Genomic DNA, 16,801 nt, shown 5'->3' on the forward strand with positions numbered 1-16,801 from the left:
GAAAGAAACTGTCAATGAGTCTTTGGTTGATCAGTATTGCATTTCTATATCTGTTTTCATGAGAAGCCACTTTGAAGATATCAATATGTAATACAACAACCATTGTTAATTCCCTACTACTTTGTAACTCCGTATTGTCTGTACCGTTCTTTTGCTGTGTTGTAAAATACTGTCTGTCTGTTAATGTTTTCCTTTTATTTTTAAAATAAAAAAAAGAAAAAAAAAGAATTGACTAGTACAAACCTCACCTAATACATACATATACCTGTTATAGGTAACACATATATATGCATGTACTCAAAAATAAGTACATGTGCTTTTTAAGCTCATATAGTTTATCATCAAATATTGCCCTGACACTAAGCAAGTCTTAATAGATGCCAAACAACTAGTATATAAGCCATTTTGTCTGATCATAGTGCTAGAAATAGTAGATATGAAAATACTAGACACAACAAAGTAGTAACTGATATCTACAGTTATAGCTTCAATGAAAAGTCATTATTTAAATGAAAAGCTAAAACCAAAACACATATATAATAGATGGGTGACAGTTGCAGATAAAGTATAAAGACATGCAAAGGGGTTGGACACATTGACGTAAAACTTACACCAACTACCGCTAGGAAGGGAGGGAGAGAGAGGACAAGAAGCTGTATTGGTAATGTTTTGTTTCTTTAACCAAAGAGATTTGAGTATATGAAGCAAATATGACAACTGTTAGTGTTCCTACATCTGGGGGACAGCGGTATCTGTGTCTGTTTCATTACCTTTTTTGCACTTTTTGTATTTTTTAAATAGTTCCAAAATTTTAAAAAATACTAAAGATTATTCTGTGTGTAGGGTAGGTAATCAACTAGATGAGAACCAGGGTAGATACAAGAATGGCTAGAAGGCCAGAATTCACTGTGTATTTAAATAATTTAACTGTTTGCTGAAATATTAACTCATGGAAAGCCAAAGAGATGTTTAAATATGACACTGGATGCATTAGGAAGACATCTCCCCAGACCTACTTGCTCAACCTCTCTGTTGAGGGCATCTACTTTCTCTTTCAATCTGTTGCCCTCTGCTTCAGCAGTGATAAGTTCCAATTTGAGGGTATTGTTATCTGCCTCTGTCTGGCGGGCCTTGTTTTCCCAGTTTTCAGCATCTTCATTGGCTTTTCGGAGTTGATCCATTATTTGCCGGTTTTCAGATTCCTGAAAAGCAAATCTTAGGTATTATTTAAAGCCTCTACGAGACAATCTATCCATACTCTTTGTTTAGAAACCTGGTCATCCTGTAATTAAACAAACAGCAGCTCAATCAGGATCCGTTGTGACTCAGTCTCAGTTATCTCCCTAGTGAATTTAAGTCCAGTTAATTACTCTTATCTTCAAGAAGGGAAAAACACATTTTTATATTTCCTTGGGTTCAAACAAAACTCTAATTGCCTCCTTTTCCCATGCCTGCTTACTGACTCCTTGCCGGTCTGACTTCTGAGCCTTTGATCCCTGCTGTCTGTGTATTCTACCTTATTCATGACCACTTCACTGGGTTGTACAGGCTACAAAGCTTCTGAATTCATACACAGCTGAAGTGTCAACTTCTGGGAATTCTCTTGTTTCAGAGAATTTCCTGTCTGATTCCTGCCTTTAATTCACAGACCCAACCTTAATTTTCCTGATCATGGGCTATAATTCACTTTTGCTTGTTACTCTAGTAATGCACCTAAAACTGTTCCCAAGTTAAATATCAAACCTATGCCAATAAACACTATTCATAAATTATATGAACTCATATGTAAACTGGACAAACAATATAAAACAAAGATTTCAACCTTTAAAGTTATACCTTGAGTGGACTGATTGAATAGGATCTTCTTTCTATAGTGAAAATGTAGCTCCACAAATAATATACTATGCCAGGTAATCATTATTAAGCTATTTTAAAAAGAACATCTTAGTATTCTAAAAAATCAGCTATAACTTCAATAATTAATAAAAGGGCACTAGATTTCCTTTACTGCTACCTGTTAATAAACCACACTTCTCTATCAGAAATCCTGGACTAAATAAAATGACCAAATTGCTAATAAACAATGTTCAACTCTATAAGCCTTTCAAATCAGATTTATGTTCTCAGAATTAGGATTACCTAATCATAAGGAACTAATTGAAATTCAGTTAATATTGCCATCTTGTGGTTTCTAATATGAAAGATGTTTGCCAAGCCTGTTAACAAATTAGTACTGTATACTAAGCTACTTACTTGGCTTTCAAGATTCAGATATTACAAATGTGCTAGTAGAAACCTAATGTACGTTTTCTGTGACTGAACTAAAAATAATAGTTGTGCATGGAGCTACCAGGTAAAATATACATGAACTGAATTTTACCCACATCAACTTTTACCTTTTTTAACTTCCTGTAGATCTTACTGTCCATGCCATTTGTTTAAAACTGCCAGACAGTTGAGGTAGCTGGGTGTGGATATACTGTCTCCACAGTATTTTGAATTTCTCCAAGATATGAACCTTTTTATGTTAAATTTAGTTTGTGACCAATTAAAAAGTGAAAAAGGATTACAGAAAACCTGTGTCCTGCCCTCCAGGCACTGGTGCCCCTCCCTCTTGGTAATCAAAAAACGTATTTTGTGCTTTTCTGTGTCCTCCCACGCAGACCAGAGCAGTGTGGGGCCTGAGAGAGGCAACATTTTGAAGAAAGTGAAGCTGGTTTTGGTACTCTCCTGTCCTCCTCCAGGACCTCTCCAGCTGTACAGTGCCTCTCTCATCCAGCACACTGACCAAATGAATAAAATACCACATTCTTGATGCTCCTCCCTACTGAACGGATGGCTGGTTTGTTCTCACAGGGGGTACCTGAACTCATCCAGTATTGTGAAGCACAGTCTCACAAACAAACCCATACTAGGATGCTAAATGCAAAGGGAGGCTTGATGTGTGCTATCTCGAAATACAATTCTAAAATTTAAATACTCCAATCTGTAATCATGGAATTTCAGGTAATGTGACTGGTGAACTACGGAGACTTAAGGGAAGTGTCTAATGTTGGCCTAAAGCTTACTACATATTTAATGCTTTACTGAATAGTCATCGATTTTTTTTTCAGACCTATCCCAGAGTACATTTACTCAGAGATGACTCACTCTGCTAGGTGTTTTTAATTCTCTATCTCATGTGTTTGGGTGTTCTTTCCAATTACAGGTGGGAACAGATGAGAAGCCTGTGTAAATGCATGGCCTTGATGAGAAGAAAAGCCACATGTGGCTGATTCAAAAGGGTACTGCATTACTGGCACCCTAAAAACAGTAAGTTTCAGGCCTACATAAAGCCTCAAGGCAAGGATTATAATTAGGAGTTCTTAGGATCTCTTAACTCTCAAAGCCTTTAACAGTCCCTTTAACACTATGAACCAATATTCAAAATGTACTTGTGGACTGGTATTAAATGGCATAGCAAATAAAATAAGCAGTTGGGGGGTTCCCATTATGGTGTGAGTGTAAGTAGGTAGCACCACACCCTATTATAAAAATCAATCCATGATGCATACTCTGAAATATTTTAACAAATTGGCATACCCACCATCACTGGTCAGGCTCTATGTTAATTCCAGGGTTACTGGGGATCATCTGAGATCACATATGCATACCCACCTGATCAAACAGTTGCTAACAGAGAAGTACAAAGAACAGTCATCAGCCCTCTGGTCCTACAGAACAGATGGCCCCATAACAGGGTGATCAATTCTGATCTGCTACACAATCAGGCAGAGCCACTTTGTCACAGGTTTATCACTGAAAACCCCACCATTTTCAAACATAAGAGAGGCCAACTTGATAGTAGCCCGTTGCTGGTTATCCAGGTTGGAAGACTCCATTTGTCTGGAGTGTTTAAATTTAGCAAACTAATGGCACATATTCTTGACTCACCTTTCTGGATACTGGTGACGGTCTAAATATATAGTTAATTTACCACTATCAAAACTAAAATATGCCATATAGTAAAGAAAGACTTGAGTCAACTATTCTGATGTGTGTAATCAATTACTAAAGTAACTGTTATAGAAACTCTTAGGTATTGTTGTGGTTTATATCTGGATTTCCCCTCAAAGCCTCATCCTCATAGGTGGAGCTTTTGGGAGGTGAACGGATCATGGGTAAGTGACTCTCATCATTGGCTTAGTCCACTGATGGGTTTATGGCTGGGTGTGATATTGGGAGGTGAAGCTTGGTGAAAGAGGTGGGTCACTGGAAATGTGGCCTGGAAGGGTCTATATCCTTCTTCCTCCCTTGATCTTTCTCCCTGTTTCTTTCCTGCCATGTTTCCCCTCTGCCAGGCTACCCTTCCTTGGAGCCAGTCAACTATGGACTAAAGCCTCTACAAACCGTGAACCAAAATAATCTTTCTTCATTTAAGCTGTAGGCATCAGGTATTGTGTCTCAGCAAAGAGAAAGTAACTAAGGTATTATGAGCAAAGGGGAGGAAAAAAAATATATATACATATATATATATACGTACTTCAGACTTTAATATATTCTTCAGCTTGTTAACTTCCAAATTAGTATCTTGGACCTTCTGTTTTATGTCATTAAGTTCATTATGTGTATCATTCAATTTTTTGGACAATGCCTATGGAAAAAAGATAGCTAGATTTGACTACAACAAAAATTCCCATTTGCAAAAATATCACCAAAAATTAAAATTTAAATATTTATAACAAATATGATAAATAAAATTAACATACATAATATGTAAAACTCACATAAACATGGTGTGTAAACACAAAAGTCAAAGAGTAAATGATCAAAGGACCCAAACAAAAATGAAAACGTAAGTAGGTAACACTTGAAAAAAATCAAACATTACTAGTAACCAAAGATAATTAAAACAAAGAAATACTATTTTGCCTGCCAAATTAGTAAAAATTTAAAACTTCAGTTCTAGAAGGGGTAGGTATTTCCATGTACTATTCACTCTAAATAGAAATTTGCAAAAAGCAAATCTGTGATCAGCTATATGATGATACATGCAGACATTTTTAAAATGCTCATTAAAAACAAGAAAGACAAAATGTTGATAACTGTTGAACGTAAGGTGTACTATATGGGGGTGTACTATATTTTAAAACATGAAATATTCCATTTAATTAAATTTAAATTTAAAAAAGAAACCTCATAAGCTTTGGCTCTATGTGATGAAATCTAGGGACATTTAATGAAAGACATTGTTTATTAAGGCATTGTTATGATTGAAAATATTTATTCACATTAGCTGAATGACAGTAAATAATCTATCTGCATACTGGTAAAGTCACACAGTGGAATGTTTGGAGTAATTTTTAGTAATAGAGTGAAATGCTACCTATATTAAGTAAAAAAAATCAGGGTAAAATTCAAAAATACCTCATCCCAATTTCTCAAAAACTGTATCACGGATACATTTTTAAAAGTTTCTCCTTTTCCACAATACTGGATCTTAATCTATTGCCCGTAAAGGGAACCTTTTGTCTAATGTTAGGTCTATGACCCAAAAGAAGAGGAAAACTAACTGGGAATATATGTTACCAATTTTCTTTCTGATGATGTAAGTGTAGGAGTTTATGGAGTTTTAACAATGCAGAGAAATGTTTATGTTATAGTAAGCTAATAGCTACCATGTATTGAGTGATAGGCTGGACACTATGGCAAGTGCTTCCTGGAATGTGGTGTGATCATACAATCGTTAAATGTTTAAATTTTTTAAAAACTTATTAAAGTAAAACGTATGTTGCCATTAATTCCCAAATACTCTCCCTCACTTCAAAAAAACTTTTCATGCAACTTTCTTTTTTTTTTTTTTTTTTTGGTTTTTTGGTTTTTCTCCAGTACCGGGAACCGAACTCACGACCTTGCGCTTGCCAGGCAGGCACTTTTGCTGCTGAGCTAAATCCCCAGCCCCTCATGCAACTTTCTGAAGCAGTTCTCTAAGTCATCTTTCATGAGTGTCTCTAGTTGTGCTATTGTGGCTACTTTGCTATCCTAAATTCATTCAAAATGTTTACCTTTCAAGATCATTTTGACTTTGAGGAAGAGGGAGAAGAGGCCTAATTCCACATGTGATGAATAAGGTGGCTGAGGATACACCATAATATTTTTACAAGCCTGCCTCTCCATTGGATGGCATACAGCACCACCATTCACTGTATAGTATTTTTGTAAAACCATGAAAGAGGATTTCCAGAACTGCTTCAGAAAGTGGTGAGAACAATGGGATAAGTGTATTTGAAGTGAGGAGGAATATTTTGAGAGAAGTTAATGTAATGTGTCTTTTATTGTAATAAATTTTTTAAAAGTTAAACATAAACTTTTTTATCAGTCCTTATACATTCTCATGAAATAGCCATTTTTACAGATTATGTAATAAGAGTCAAAGATGTTAAACCATAACCTGGTAGTATATTCAACCCCATATAAAGTGGTGTGGTTTTAATTTCAGCTACATTAAAAAGCATATGTTTAAAAAGTATTACAAAGTGTTAAATGCACTGAAAATCAGTTTTTAAAAAGTCAAATGTTAACAGTGACTAACTGTGGATGATAAGGATGTGACCTTTTTTCTTGACTTGTTTTAAGAAAACAGATTTTCTATAATAAGCTTCTATTTCTCAACAAATAAAAAACAAAACTGAATTTTAGTTTTTTATAAACACACATATTCACCTTTAACCTTTTGCTCTAGTGTACAGAGTACACAAAAGTAGACTTTGTAAATTCTTATCTTCTGGTTTTTATTGCTATTCATTAATTTTTAAAAAAAATATTATTTTAGAATAGTTTTATTTATAAAAAGTTGCAAAACTAGTACAGAGAGCCCCCATACATCTTACACACACTGTCCTCTATGATTAGCATTTTATCTTATATGGTACATTTATTAAAATTAATCAAATAACATTGATATATTAAGCAGGATTGTACACAGGGTTCTTTCATTTTTACAAAATGTACCTTTTTAAAATTCCAGAATCCCATTGATTGATGAACAAAGTATTTTAATATCTCAGATAATTTTGTATAATTAGTGTTGGATTTTATAGCTATATATGTAAATTGACAGTTTTAACAATTAAAGAATACAGGTTTTATGATGCAAACTAAACACACAGAAAATGATACCAAAGCAGGGGAAATCATTTGGACCAAAGAATACTGAAGGAGAAAGTAAGTTTCCAAATAGAATTTTTTAAATGTTTCAGTTAAAATATTGTTATTCAAAATGAGAACTGTGGATTAGACTGAAATATACTGGCTTAGAGAGAAGTTATAAAAAGAATTTTCCTAAAAGAAATCACAGTGCTAAAGAGGCCAAAAAATGTGGCACCATCCACATTAAACAGAATAATACATAGTTCAAAAAACATATAGTCCATCAGATAAATTTAGCCTTTTCTTTAGTGTTTCTGCTGGCTTTTATTCTCATTTGTTGAATTACTTGGGCAAGAAGTGCTTTCTCCAAACTACAGTCAGGGAGACTGCTGTTTATTCACAGTATTCCACTGCTAGCACTTAGGGATATAAGAATGTTATCAACTACATGCCATTTGTATGTAAACATTTGATCAGAAGGAATACAACTCCACTATTTGGGTAACCCTGGGAGCTGTGGCTGATGAGAGATATAAGCAAACTCTTTTTAAATATTGTTAAACATATCAGGTGCATAGGTTTGAGGTTGTGGGTAGCTCTGTGTTGGATGTGACTAATGTTAAGCCATGAAATTTAAGCCATCAGTTTAGTTATATAAGAGATGCTTTGTAAGGGTATGTTATTCAATAGAGTATTGTCTATGAGAGATACAATGAACTCCGGTAAACACTCTGATATTTCTTTAATAATTTCTAGATTAGAACTGAAAATAATTATATATTTTATTATATACATAAATGTAAATTTACAGTTACAAAAAAGTACTTTCAAATGTATAATACTAATCTATTATGTTCCCATTTCTTCTTTTAATATTTAACACTTTGTGTCTCAGAATTTCACTTATAAATTATATAGTATATCTGTCACAAAATTTTTTTAAATGGCTAGTTCCAAGTCCAAGCTTTTCTACAACAAAAAACTAAGGTTGTGCCTCAGGAGAAATTTTTTTTTTTTTTTGGAGAAAAAGATTCTAGAAATAGGTGTACCTGGTTTTCTTGTTTAACTTTGCCAAACTGTTCTTGGAGATTGTCATTGTCATGAGCCAAGATATCTCTTTCCCTAGCAATTTGAGCCAGCTCATCATTTGTTTCATCTAGTTGTCGACGCATTCTGGAGATATCTTGTTCACACATAATGAGGGCTTCAGTAGACTGTCTATTCCACAAATCAAATAGTACATAAGAAGAGACATTTTACTGAAACAGAATAATAAATGCTCGCAAGACAGAAGATGGACAGTTAGTATGAAAACATTTGAGGATGTTTAAATATGTTTAAATGTATAGGAATATTGCAAAGGCAGCACGTTAGTTTCTCTACACTGCCATCATTTTACTATGAAAGGCACTAAATATATGTAAGAGTCAGTGGTTTGCTAAGTATTTCAAAACTTTTGACATTCAACAATAGGAAGGCCTTCATCCTACCTCTAGCTGTTATGGCTTTGTCTCCTTTGTAGATTCCTCTTCTTCTGCCCCCTTAAAAATTAATGTTTTTCAGGGCTCAAACTTTGGTCTCCTGATTCTCCTCACGCTAGCCTTCCTTTCAGAGAAACCCCACTCATATCCATGGATCTAACCCCACCTATTGCCCAGTCACTCCAGAGTCATGAACTCGGGCCTTCAGCTCCTCTGCTAATACTCCAGACTCACGCTTACGGGACCTGTCTACCACAAGGACTCAAACACTCTCCAAGTGCAGAGGCAAAATCATCTTTCTTCTCACACTTCTGTCATATTCAGTATTCATTCCTGGCCAGAAACTTGGAATTCTCCCAGTCTTTCCCTCAGAAACACCTCACTGTCTCTGTTCTCCACCCTAAAGCCCAATTTACCATCAACTCTTCTGTCTGGATAATCTAACACATACACATACACACACACACACAGTCTGTAAGTAAGTCTTTAATGATTTCTTATGGTCCACCAGGTGAAACCAAGATTCATTTGTCTATAACTCAGGCCTCTTCAAGCCTATTTAGCTTCTTGTTCCTTCATTTATATTTTGCATTGCAGCAACATTTGCTTACTTGTAGTTCAAGAGGACTTGACCATGACTTGTGGTTCTTTGCCATTTTAAAGCTTTGAATGCCTTTCTCTTTATTTTGCTTGGCAAACAGCATCCTCTCTTTTAGTTCCCTACACCTTCTTAGACCTTCCTTGAACATTAACAGAGTTATCACCTCACTCACAGTACTAAGCCCCTTGTTTCTTACTCTTTGTACCCTACGTTGTACTTTGCCCCCAGTAAGTGCTCAAATATTTGTTGAATGCCTTACCTTGATGCCTGTTCCATCTCAGCAATGATATTCTTCATGCCTGAAATGGTCTTTTCCTTGAAAAGTAATATAAATATTAAATAAAAATTGTCAAACTACTGCTTCTGTCAAAACTGAATGAACAGAATGTCCCCTCCCTTATTGATTTTCACTTCACTTTGAACACATAATATGTCCTATTTTTCTTTTGTACACTTTAAAGCTTGCTATATTAATGCAAATATTTGAAGGCAAAAAATATAGATTATGTTCATTAAAGTAAAAGCTACACTTAAGTCTGTTGATCTAAGATCATATATAAAATACATCGTTAAAAGATTTTTGCAGTCACCTAGCAATACAAGACACCCCCCTACAACTCACCCTATTTTACTGTTCCTCTAGGGAAATCAGTGGTTTGGTATTGGAATGTTCTATAATGAATAGGATTCATTTGCTTCCTTATATTCTTCTTGTTATAAAACCATGGAAGTGAATCACATGAAGCTAAATTTAGTTCATAAAAAAAATAACTATGATTGAGTATACTGTTTATATTAGCCAGCAATCTCATCTTCAAAAAGTTGCTCCAATTAAATTACTTGTAAGATGTTAATACATACTCATGAGATAGTAAGGAGGAACCAGGAGTCCTAAGCCAAAGATGTAATAAAATAACTTGTTTATATTCTCCGTTTCCAGAGATATAGTAAGGGAATAGAAATAGTAGAGTTCATCGAGGCTGAAATGGGTTGGAATATCTTTAATGCCTTCAATACCATTTACACATCTTCTAGAACTCTCACTAAGCCTGACCTAGCCTAACTATAAACAGATACCTAGAGTTAATGTTAATCTTTTCAAAAATAGTAAGAAAATTGCCATTTCACTAAATAACAACTAGACTTAACCCCACCCTTTGGATTTTAAATCCTTGGTAATGGAGTAAAAAGTTGAAAAGTGAAACGTATTTCCCAATCAATCCTGTGCCTGTGTCTACAGAGACAGTCTGGTGTGTGTGCGTCATCCTTCTTTATTCACTCTGTCTTCCTTTATTCATGTGCTCCCTCTCCAAGTAATTTTAGCTTCAGTTTCCTTTTCTAAGGTAGAAAGAATGGTGAAGACTCTACATCTGGCTGTAACGGATATTGCAGTATAGTTAAAATAGCCACTAATAAAAACAGTTCAACCTCTTTAAGAACAAGTTTGTGGAGGAAAGAAGACAGAAAATACTACTAAACCTAGAATGTCTATATGTTCTAACAAAGATATAATTTGATGCATTTTAAAATTTTAAAAACCTAACTGAACTTCTAGTGCTTTTGAAAGTCATTACTTGGTTGACTTTGAAATATACTGTACAACCTTTAAAAGGACTTTCCTTTATTAATAAAAGTTTATCTTGAAAGTAGGGCTCTGTAGGAACACTGTAAAGTATCAGAGAAACAAAAATACTCAATACAATCTAATTATACACTTTCTTAACCTATTTTTTCTTAACAGGACCCCAATACCACCATTACATTAGCAATTTAACATTCCTTCTACAACCTCAGTATGTTCATCCAGCCAGGAATATAAATTCATGTTAATCATTACAATTTGGTTTAGACAGGATGGTTATAAGTGTATTTAGAAGGAAGAAAAACTTAAGACCTACACAAATTATTCTGGTTTTTCTTACTTAAAACTCTACGAGCTTGCTACTCAGTTTTCAATCATTAATTGGCAGTAAATAATAAAACATTAATTTATTCACTATAACGTAACTTTTCCAAATTAATTTATTTCTGTAATCATCATATTAGACTATGAAACAGTCCTACTTTCCACTGAAGGACAATTGTTATGTCAGTTCTGAAATGCCCCTACTGAGAACACTATCTCTTTTAATTTTCTAAAACTCCCTTTAAAATTGTGTCCTTCAGAAGATAAATGTGATTACTACTTTCATAAAATCTTATACAAAGTTCTTGATTTTGAAATAGAATTAAATTCAGTATTCCTTGTGAAAGAGTTAACATTGGTATAGTTAGCAGAATGAAAGAAATGTGAAATATTAGATATAGCAGAGAGAAATGCGATTCAGGAAAATGTGAAAAAGTGTGTTTCTTGTAAATGTTAGTGTTTTGAAAGGAAATTGTGTTTATTCAAAAATGTTTTGAATGTGAGGAGAAGCAAACTTCCACCTAAATTTTAAAAAATAATGAGTCAGGCTTCTCAGCAATTAAACCAACATTTATTATCTCATGCCGTTTGATGGCTTCAATTATGCCCTTGATCCCATATCTATTAACTTCACTTTTCCAACACTGAAAGCCCAAGAGCCTATGAATATTTTATCTACATGTCCCTAAGACAATTTAAACTCATCATGTGAGCAAGCTTCCTTGCTAGGCATGTTTTATTTCCTACTTCAGCACAGGAACTGTTTGTGTGTTCCTAATGTGGGTCCCACGTCTTGTCAACCTGACCTCCCTAAGAGATGCATTTTTCCCATTGAGACCCCCACTGTCCCCACACAGGTCTCACCGCCGTTCTTGTAACTAGTGTCCCTGTGACTACTTTCACTTCCTTTGTAATTTGTTTTTATGTGAATTACAATGTCAAGATATTTGTCCTAAAATTAAAAAATCAACTATAGCATTTCATTTACATTATTATAATGACCCTTTACATCCACTTGGTTTTTTGTCCTATCTCATCTTTTGCTGTCCCATATCTACCCCTTGGCAACCTATTCTCTGCCATACTAAACCTTCAGGAGGTCTCAGGAAACAGTCTCATGAAAGCCACCAGTCTCCTGCAAACTCCTTTGCCTGTCTCATCACAGTCTCACTGTCCTTTCCCCTAAATCTTTTTCTGGATTATTTCTACTCATTTTTCAGTGAAGGCAAGACACTGTGATGTCTGAAAGTTTTCCTAGATCTTCACCCTCCCTTAACCCAACTCCTAGGTTGAATCAGGTGTGTTTCTGTCAAACTCCAGTAACACACTGTGTGTATGTCACTGTAGCACTTAACATAGTCTATCATAATAATATCTTTATGTTCCTCCCTATTATATTCACCCTCAGTTTTTAATGTAATATCTGGCACATGTCAAAAAATGTCTGCTAGAAGAATGGATGGACAGATTGATGAATAATGCACACTAGGTCCTAGTTCCCCATCCCAAAGGTCATTTTAATGGAATAAATGTTTGATCTCCCAGACTACCTGAAGAAATTAGTTTTACTTCTTCATTATGATATTTGAATTAGTTATTATCAGCTAATATTAGCCACTAGTTCATGGCAGAAAATCAATTTAAAATATTACTGAGTGAATATGCACACATACTTCCTAAGACTATCTTAAGATATTTCAAAGTCAGAATTTAAGCTTTGAGCTCCCTAAGAGAACTTTGAGAAAACACTATTATTTTATTCAGAGTCAAGTAAACCACAGCTTAATATTTAAACATCTCATTTAAACATTCTTGTTCTCAAAACATACTTTCATTGCCAAACTCTCTCCAAGGGATGCAATATTCTCAGATTTTTTGTCCAAACATGCTTGCAGGCATTCCTTTTCTTTAGCCAGATCATTGATGGCCGCACCAAGAATGCTGATTTCTTCTCGCTGTGCAATATTTTGCCTTGTAAAATTATCTAAATGCATAATTACAAAGGCACTGTTTTAATCAAGACAAAATCTTTCCAGTTTAAAGAGACTGAAGCACTTTTCAAAGTTTCCCTTCATTATATTCAATGACTAAAAATAAGAGTACTGCATTCCAAATTTAAAAAAGGTTTTTGTTGTTAGTGATTAAAAACTGTGATGAAGGGCCAGGATATAGCTCAGTGGCACAAGCGCCTGCCTGGCAAGTGCAAGGTCCTGAGTTTGATTCCTGGTACCAAAAATAAATAAATAAATAAATAAACTGTGATGAATCATAAAATTCTAAATGGCTCAGATATAGAAAAGCACAATTGATATCTCTGAATTGGAATACTAAAGGAAAGCTCTATAGGATAAGTTCACAAAGTAGATTCCCAGGTGTGGTGGGGACGAGTAGGTAGATGGAGGAAAGAGATGAAATCGAAACAACCTGTGGCCTCCAACCCCTTCATTTCCCCTCCCCACCCTCTAACCTAGAGCAACTGTTGTATATAAAGCTAGGTAACAAATCTTAATGAAGTTTAAAGAGACTGAACCACTTTTCAAAGTTTCCCTTTACAGGCAAAAGTCTTCTAATATTCAGATTTTTTTTCCCTAATTTTTCTAAAATTCCTAGGGAAAAGAATATTTTAAAATTCCTAGGGAAAAAAATAAAAAATAAAATTTCTAAGGAAAAAATCATAGCAGGGAGTCTGATTCTACTTTTTCTCTATCCTAAGAACTTGGCAGGCCAATGGCAATGCTGAAAGCTGAAATGATTGGTGTGGGACAGTGGTTTCAAATTATAGTTTTTCTGCCCGCATCATCAGCATCACCTGGGAAACGGAAGCTCTCAGGCCCTCAGCCAAGACTTAATGAATTAGAATCTCGCAAGTTGGTATAGCAGTTAATGTTTTAACACACCCACCATTCCCTTCACTCCTCAGTGATTCTAATACACAATGAAAGGTGAGAACCACTGGTCCAGAGCAGAGGTTGCAGGGTATCAGAATCACCTACGGAAATTGTATAGAAAGGCTTTTGTACTGCCCACTTCAGGAACTCTGACTCCAGTAATCTTTATCAGCTTCCAGCGACTGTGATACACACCAAAGTTTTACAACCAAGCTCTACAAGGTCAACTCTGCTAGACCAGACCTCTGGCTTATACCTGACCAGTTAAACCCTGCAAGGGCCATCAGACACAGTGCTGAGTGGTCAGACCATACTGTCATGTGTGGCATGGCACTTGACAATGTACTAGGCCTCTTTGCAGGCAGTACTGACTTTAAAGCAACCCACATGTTTGGGGTATTTTGATATCTTTCATTCCTACTGACAATCAACCTATTAATTTCTTTAAAAATTCTACCACTTTATTTTTGTGCTGCCTTTTAACATCCAGACTTCTCAAGAGACTTTTCTAGTCTTTCCCATCACTACCTCACTTCCATTCATTTCTAAACTTCCACATCTAACATTCCATTCAAGTATTCAATGTCACTCAAACATTTTTGGTCTAAACCTCATCTTCTTTCACTTGTTTATTTTTGTTTTGTTTTGGGGGGCTGGGGAATTTTTGTTTTTGTTTTTTTGACACAGACTCTCACTATGTTGTTCAGGCTGGCCTCAAACTCACAGCAATTCTGCCTCAGTTTCTAAGCACTGAGATTACAGGCGCTCATGCACCACCACGCCTGGCCTTTACTTCACTTCTGACAACTAAACATACTCTCCCTTAGGGAAAATCTTGCCTTCAAAGTAACAGTCACTTCTAGGTTTTCTTCCTACTTCTCTGAGTTCTTTTTACTCGGTCCTGGATCCTCTTCTCATTCTCTATATTTTCCCAAGGTGATTTCATGGTTTTAAAATATCACTTACATGCTTATGTGCCCCAGCAGATTTCTCTTCAGAGATACAAACCTATATATTCAACTGCTCACCTTACATTTTTACTTGGTCTCAAAATATTAAAAAATGAATTCTCCTTCAATATTCCTTTCTATAGTTCTCTTTTAATATTTTTGTCTTAATAAATAGCAACTCCAGCTATCTAACTGTTCATGTCAGACTTTTATTGACTACATAACAGAAAATGTTAAAAACAATTTTCTGTTTTAAAATAGGCTCTTTGCTGGGTGTGGTGGTGCACGCCTGTAATCCCAGAACTCGGGAAGCTGAGGCAGGAGGATCGTTGCAAGTTCGAGACCAGCCTGGGCTACAAAGTGAGCTCAAGGCCAGCCTGAACTGCACAGCGAGACCCTGTCTCAAAAAGATAAAAATAAATAAATAAATAGGTAAATAAATAAAATAGGCTCTTTCACAGGCTGGGGATATAGCTCACAGGCACAGTGCCTGCCTGGCAAGTGCAAGGTCCTGAGTTTGATTCCCAGTACCAAAAAAAAAAAACCAAAACAAAACAAAATAGGCTCTTTCATAGCTCTGAAAAACTTTTACCTTATAAGAAGATTGTTATGCCTATATTTCCATATAGATCATCAGTAGAAACATAAATAAAAGATTTTATAAAGGTGATTTTTTTATAAACCCAAGTAATACCACGGATATAAGCCAAACATTTATATACTTTACATGAAAAGTAATGAAACAGTAAAGGTGCTTCATTACAAGAGCTATGAGCAAGCCGTATTATACAAAAAATGCAAACTTGAAAGGGAACATATATTTAAAGTGCTACTCCTCTGTTTAGCTATTTCTTCACTGACAAATTTTAAAGCCAAATTAACTATGGTCCTAAATCTAAGTTTAAAAAAATCTTACTATCAGAGAAAATTGAATTTTCCATTATTTTTCACTCATAAACTCTTATGTTAAAGACCTATTTCAAAGTTCACCTAAAAGATTCAGTTTACCAATTTCAGTTGTAACTAAAGAGAAGGAAACCCAATTTTCTACCAGATTAAAAAATAATAATAGTAACAGCAGGAAAAAAACTCACCAATTTTTTCATCCAAGCACATAATTTTCTCCTGAGTAAGCTGAAGCTCATATTTTTTCTTAGCAAGGTGTCGCTGAGTATCAGAAAGGTCTTTTTCTGTGTTTTCATATAAAAGTCTGCAAATATTTTAATTATAAAACTAATTCTGAAATTTTTATGTTTTGTCAATTTTTAGTGTATCTAAAATCTAAAAACTTAAGGACACTAATTTTTTTTAACATTTTCATTTATAAATGCATCCTATAGAAAGCTTTAGAAAATAAGGGATAAAAAAGGATCCTCAATCACTACTCCAACATGAACTACTATTAGCATGTTAGCATTCACTATTCAGTATTTTTTGCTATATACATTTTAAAGCTAACATATCGTAAATTCAAAACCGACTTCTGATTTTTTTCACCTATACTTCACTTTTAATATTTTTAAGTCTTGTTACAGACTTCCAAATTATCATTTTCTGGCTAAAATATATTACATGAATAATATTCACTTTTGAGCAAAAATAATAACTTACTTAACTACACACGCCTCTATTATTAGATTCATTCCAGGTCTTTACTTTTATAAATAAATCTGTGATAACAGTGTTTCGTTTATTCCAAAAACAATTACTAAAATTGCTAAAATGTGGAAGCAACCCAAATGTCCATCCACCGAGGATTGGATAAGAAAACTGTGGTACTTTTATATAATGGAATATTACTCAGCTGTAAAGAAAGATAAACTCAAGGCTTTTATAGGCAAATGGTC

The 16,801-nt window shown here is 34.7% G+C and overlaps 1 protein-coding gene across 7 annotated transcripts in view; it reads right to left on the reverse strand.

Moving 5' to 3' along the window:
- Positions 1 to 16,801, reverse strand: part of Tsga10 (testis specific, 10) — a 95,156-nt gene that overhangs the window by 23,482 nt on the left and 54,873 nt on the right. For all 7 annotated transcript variants that reach the window (XM_005400734.2, XM_005400731.1, XM_013522796.1 and 4 more), the window contains 6 exons: positions 16,049 to 16,164; positions 12,946 to 13,100; positions 9,470 to 9,525; positions 8,178 to 8,346; positions 4,523 to 4,633; positions 1,017 to 1,202 (listed from right to left, as the gene is read on the reverse strand). In XM_005400734.2, coding sequence (XP_005400791.1) covers positions 1,017 to 1,202; positions 4,523 to 4,633; positions 8,178 to 8,346; positions 9,470 to 9,525; positions 12,946 to 13,100; positions 16,049 to 16,164 — 793 coding nt within the window. The remainder of the gene's footprint in view (positions 1 to 1,016; positions 1,203 to 4,522; positions 4,634 to 8,177; positions 8,347 to 9,469; positions 9,526 to 12,945; positions 13,101 to 16,048; positions 16,165 to 16,801) is intronic.

This window comes from Chinchilla lanigera, unplaced genomic scaffold (assembly GCF_000276665.1).
Source record: "Chinchilla lanigera isolate Chin_1 unplaced genomic scaffold, ChiLan1.0 scaffold00069, whole genome shotgun sequence".
Lineage (NCBI taxonomy): Eukaryota > Metazoa > Chordata > Mammalia > Rodentia > Chinchillidae > Chinchilla > Chinchilla lanigera.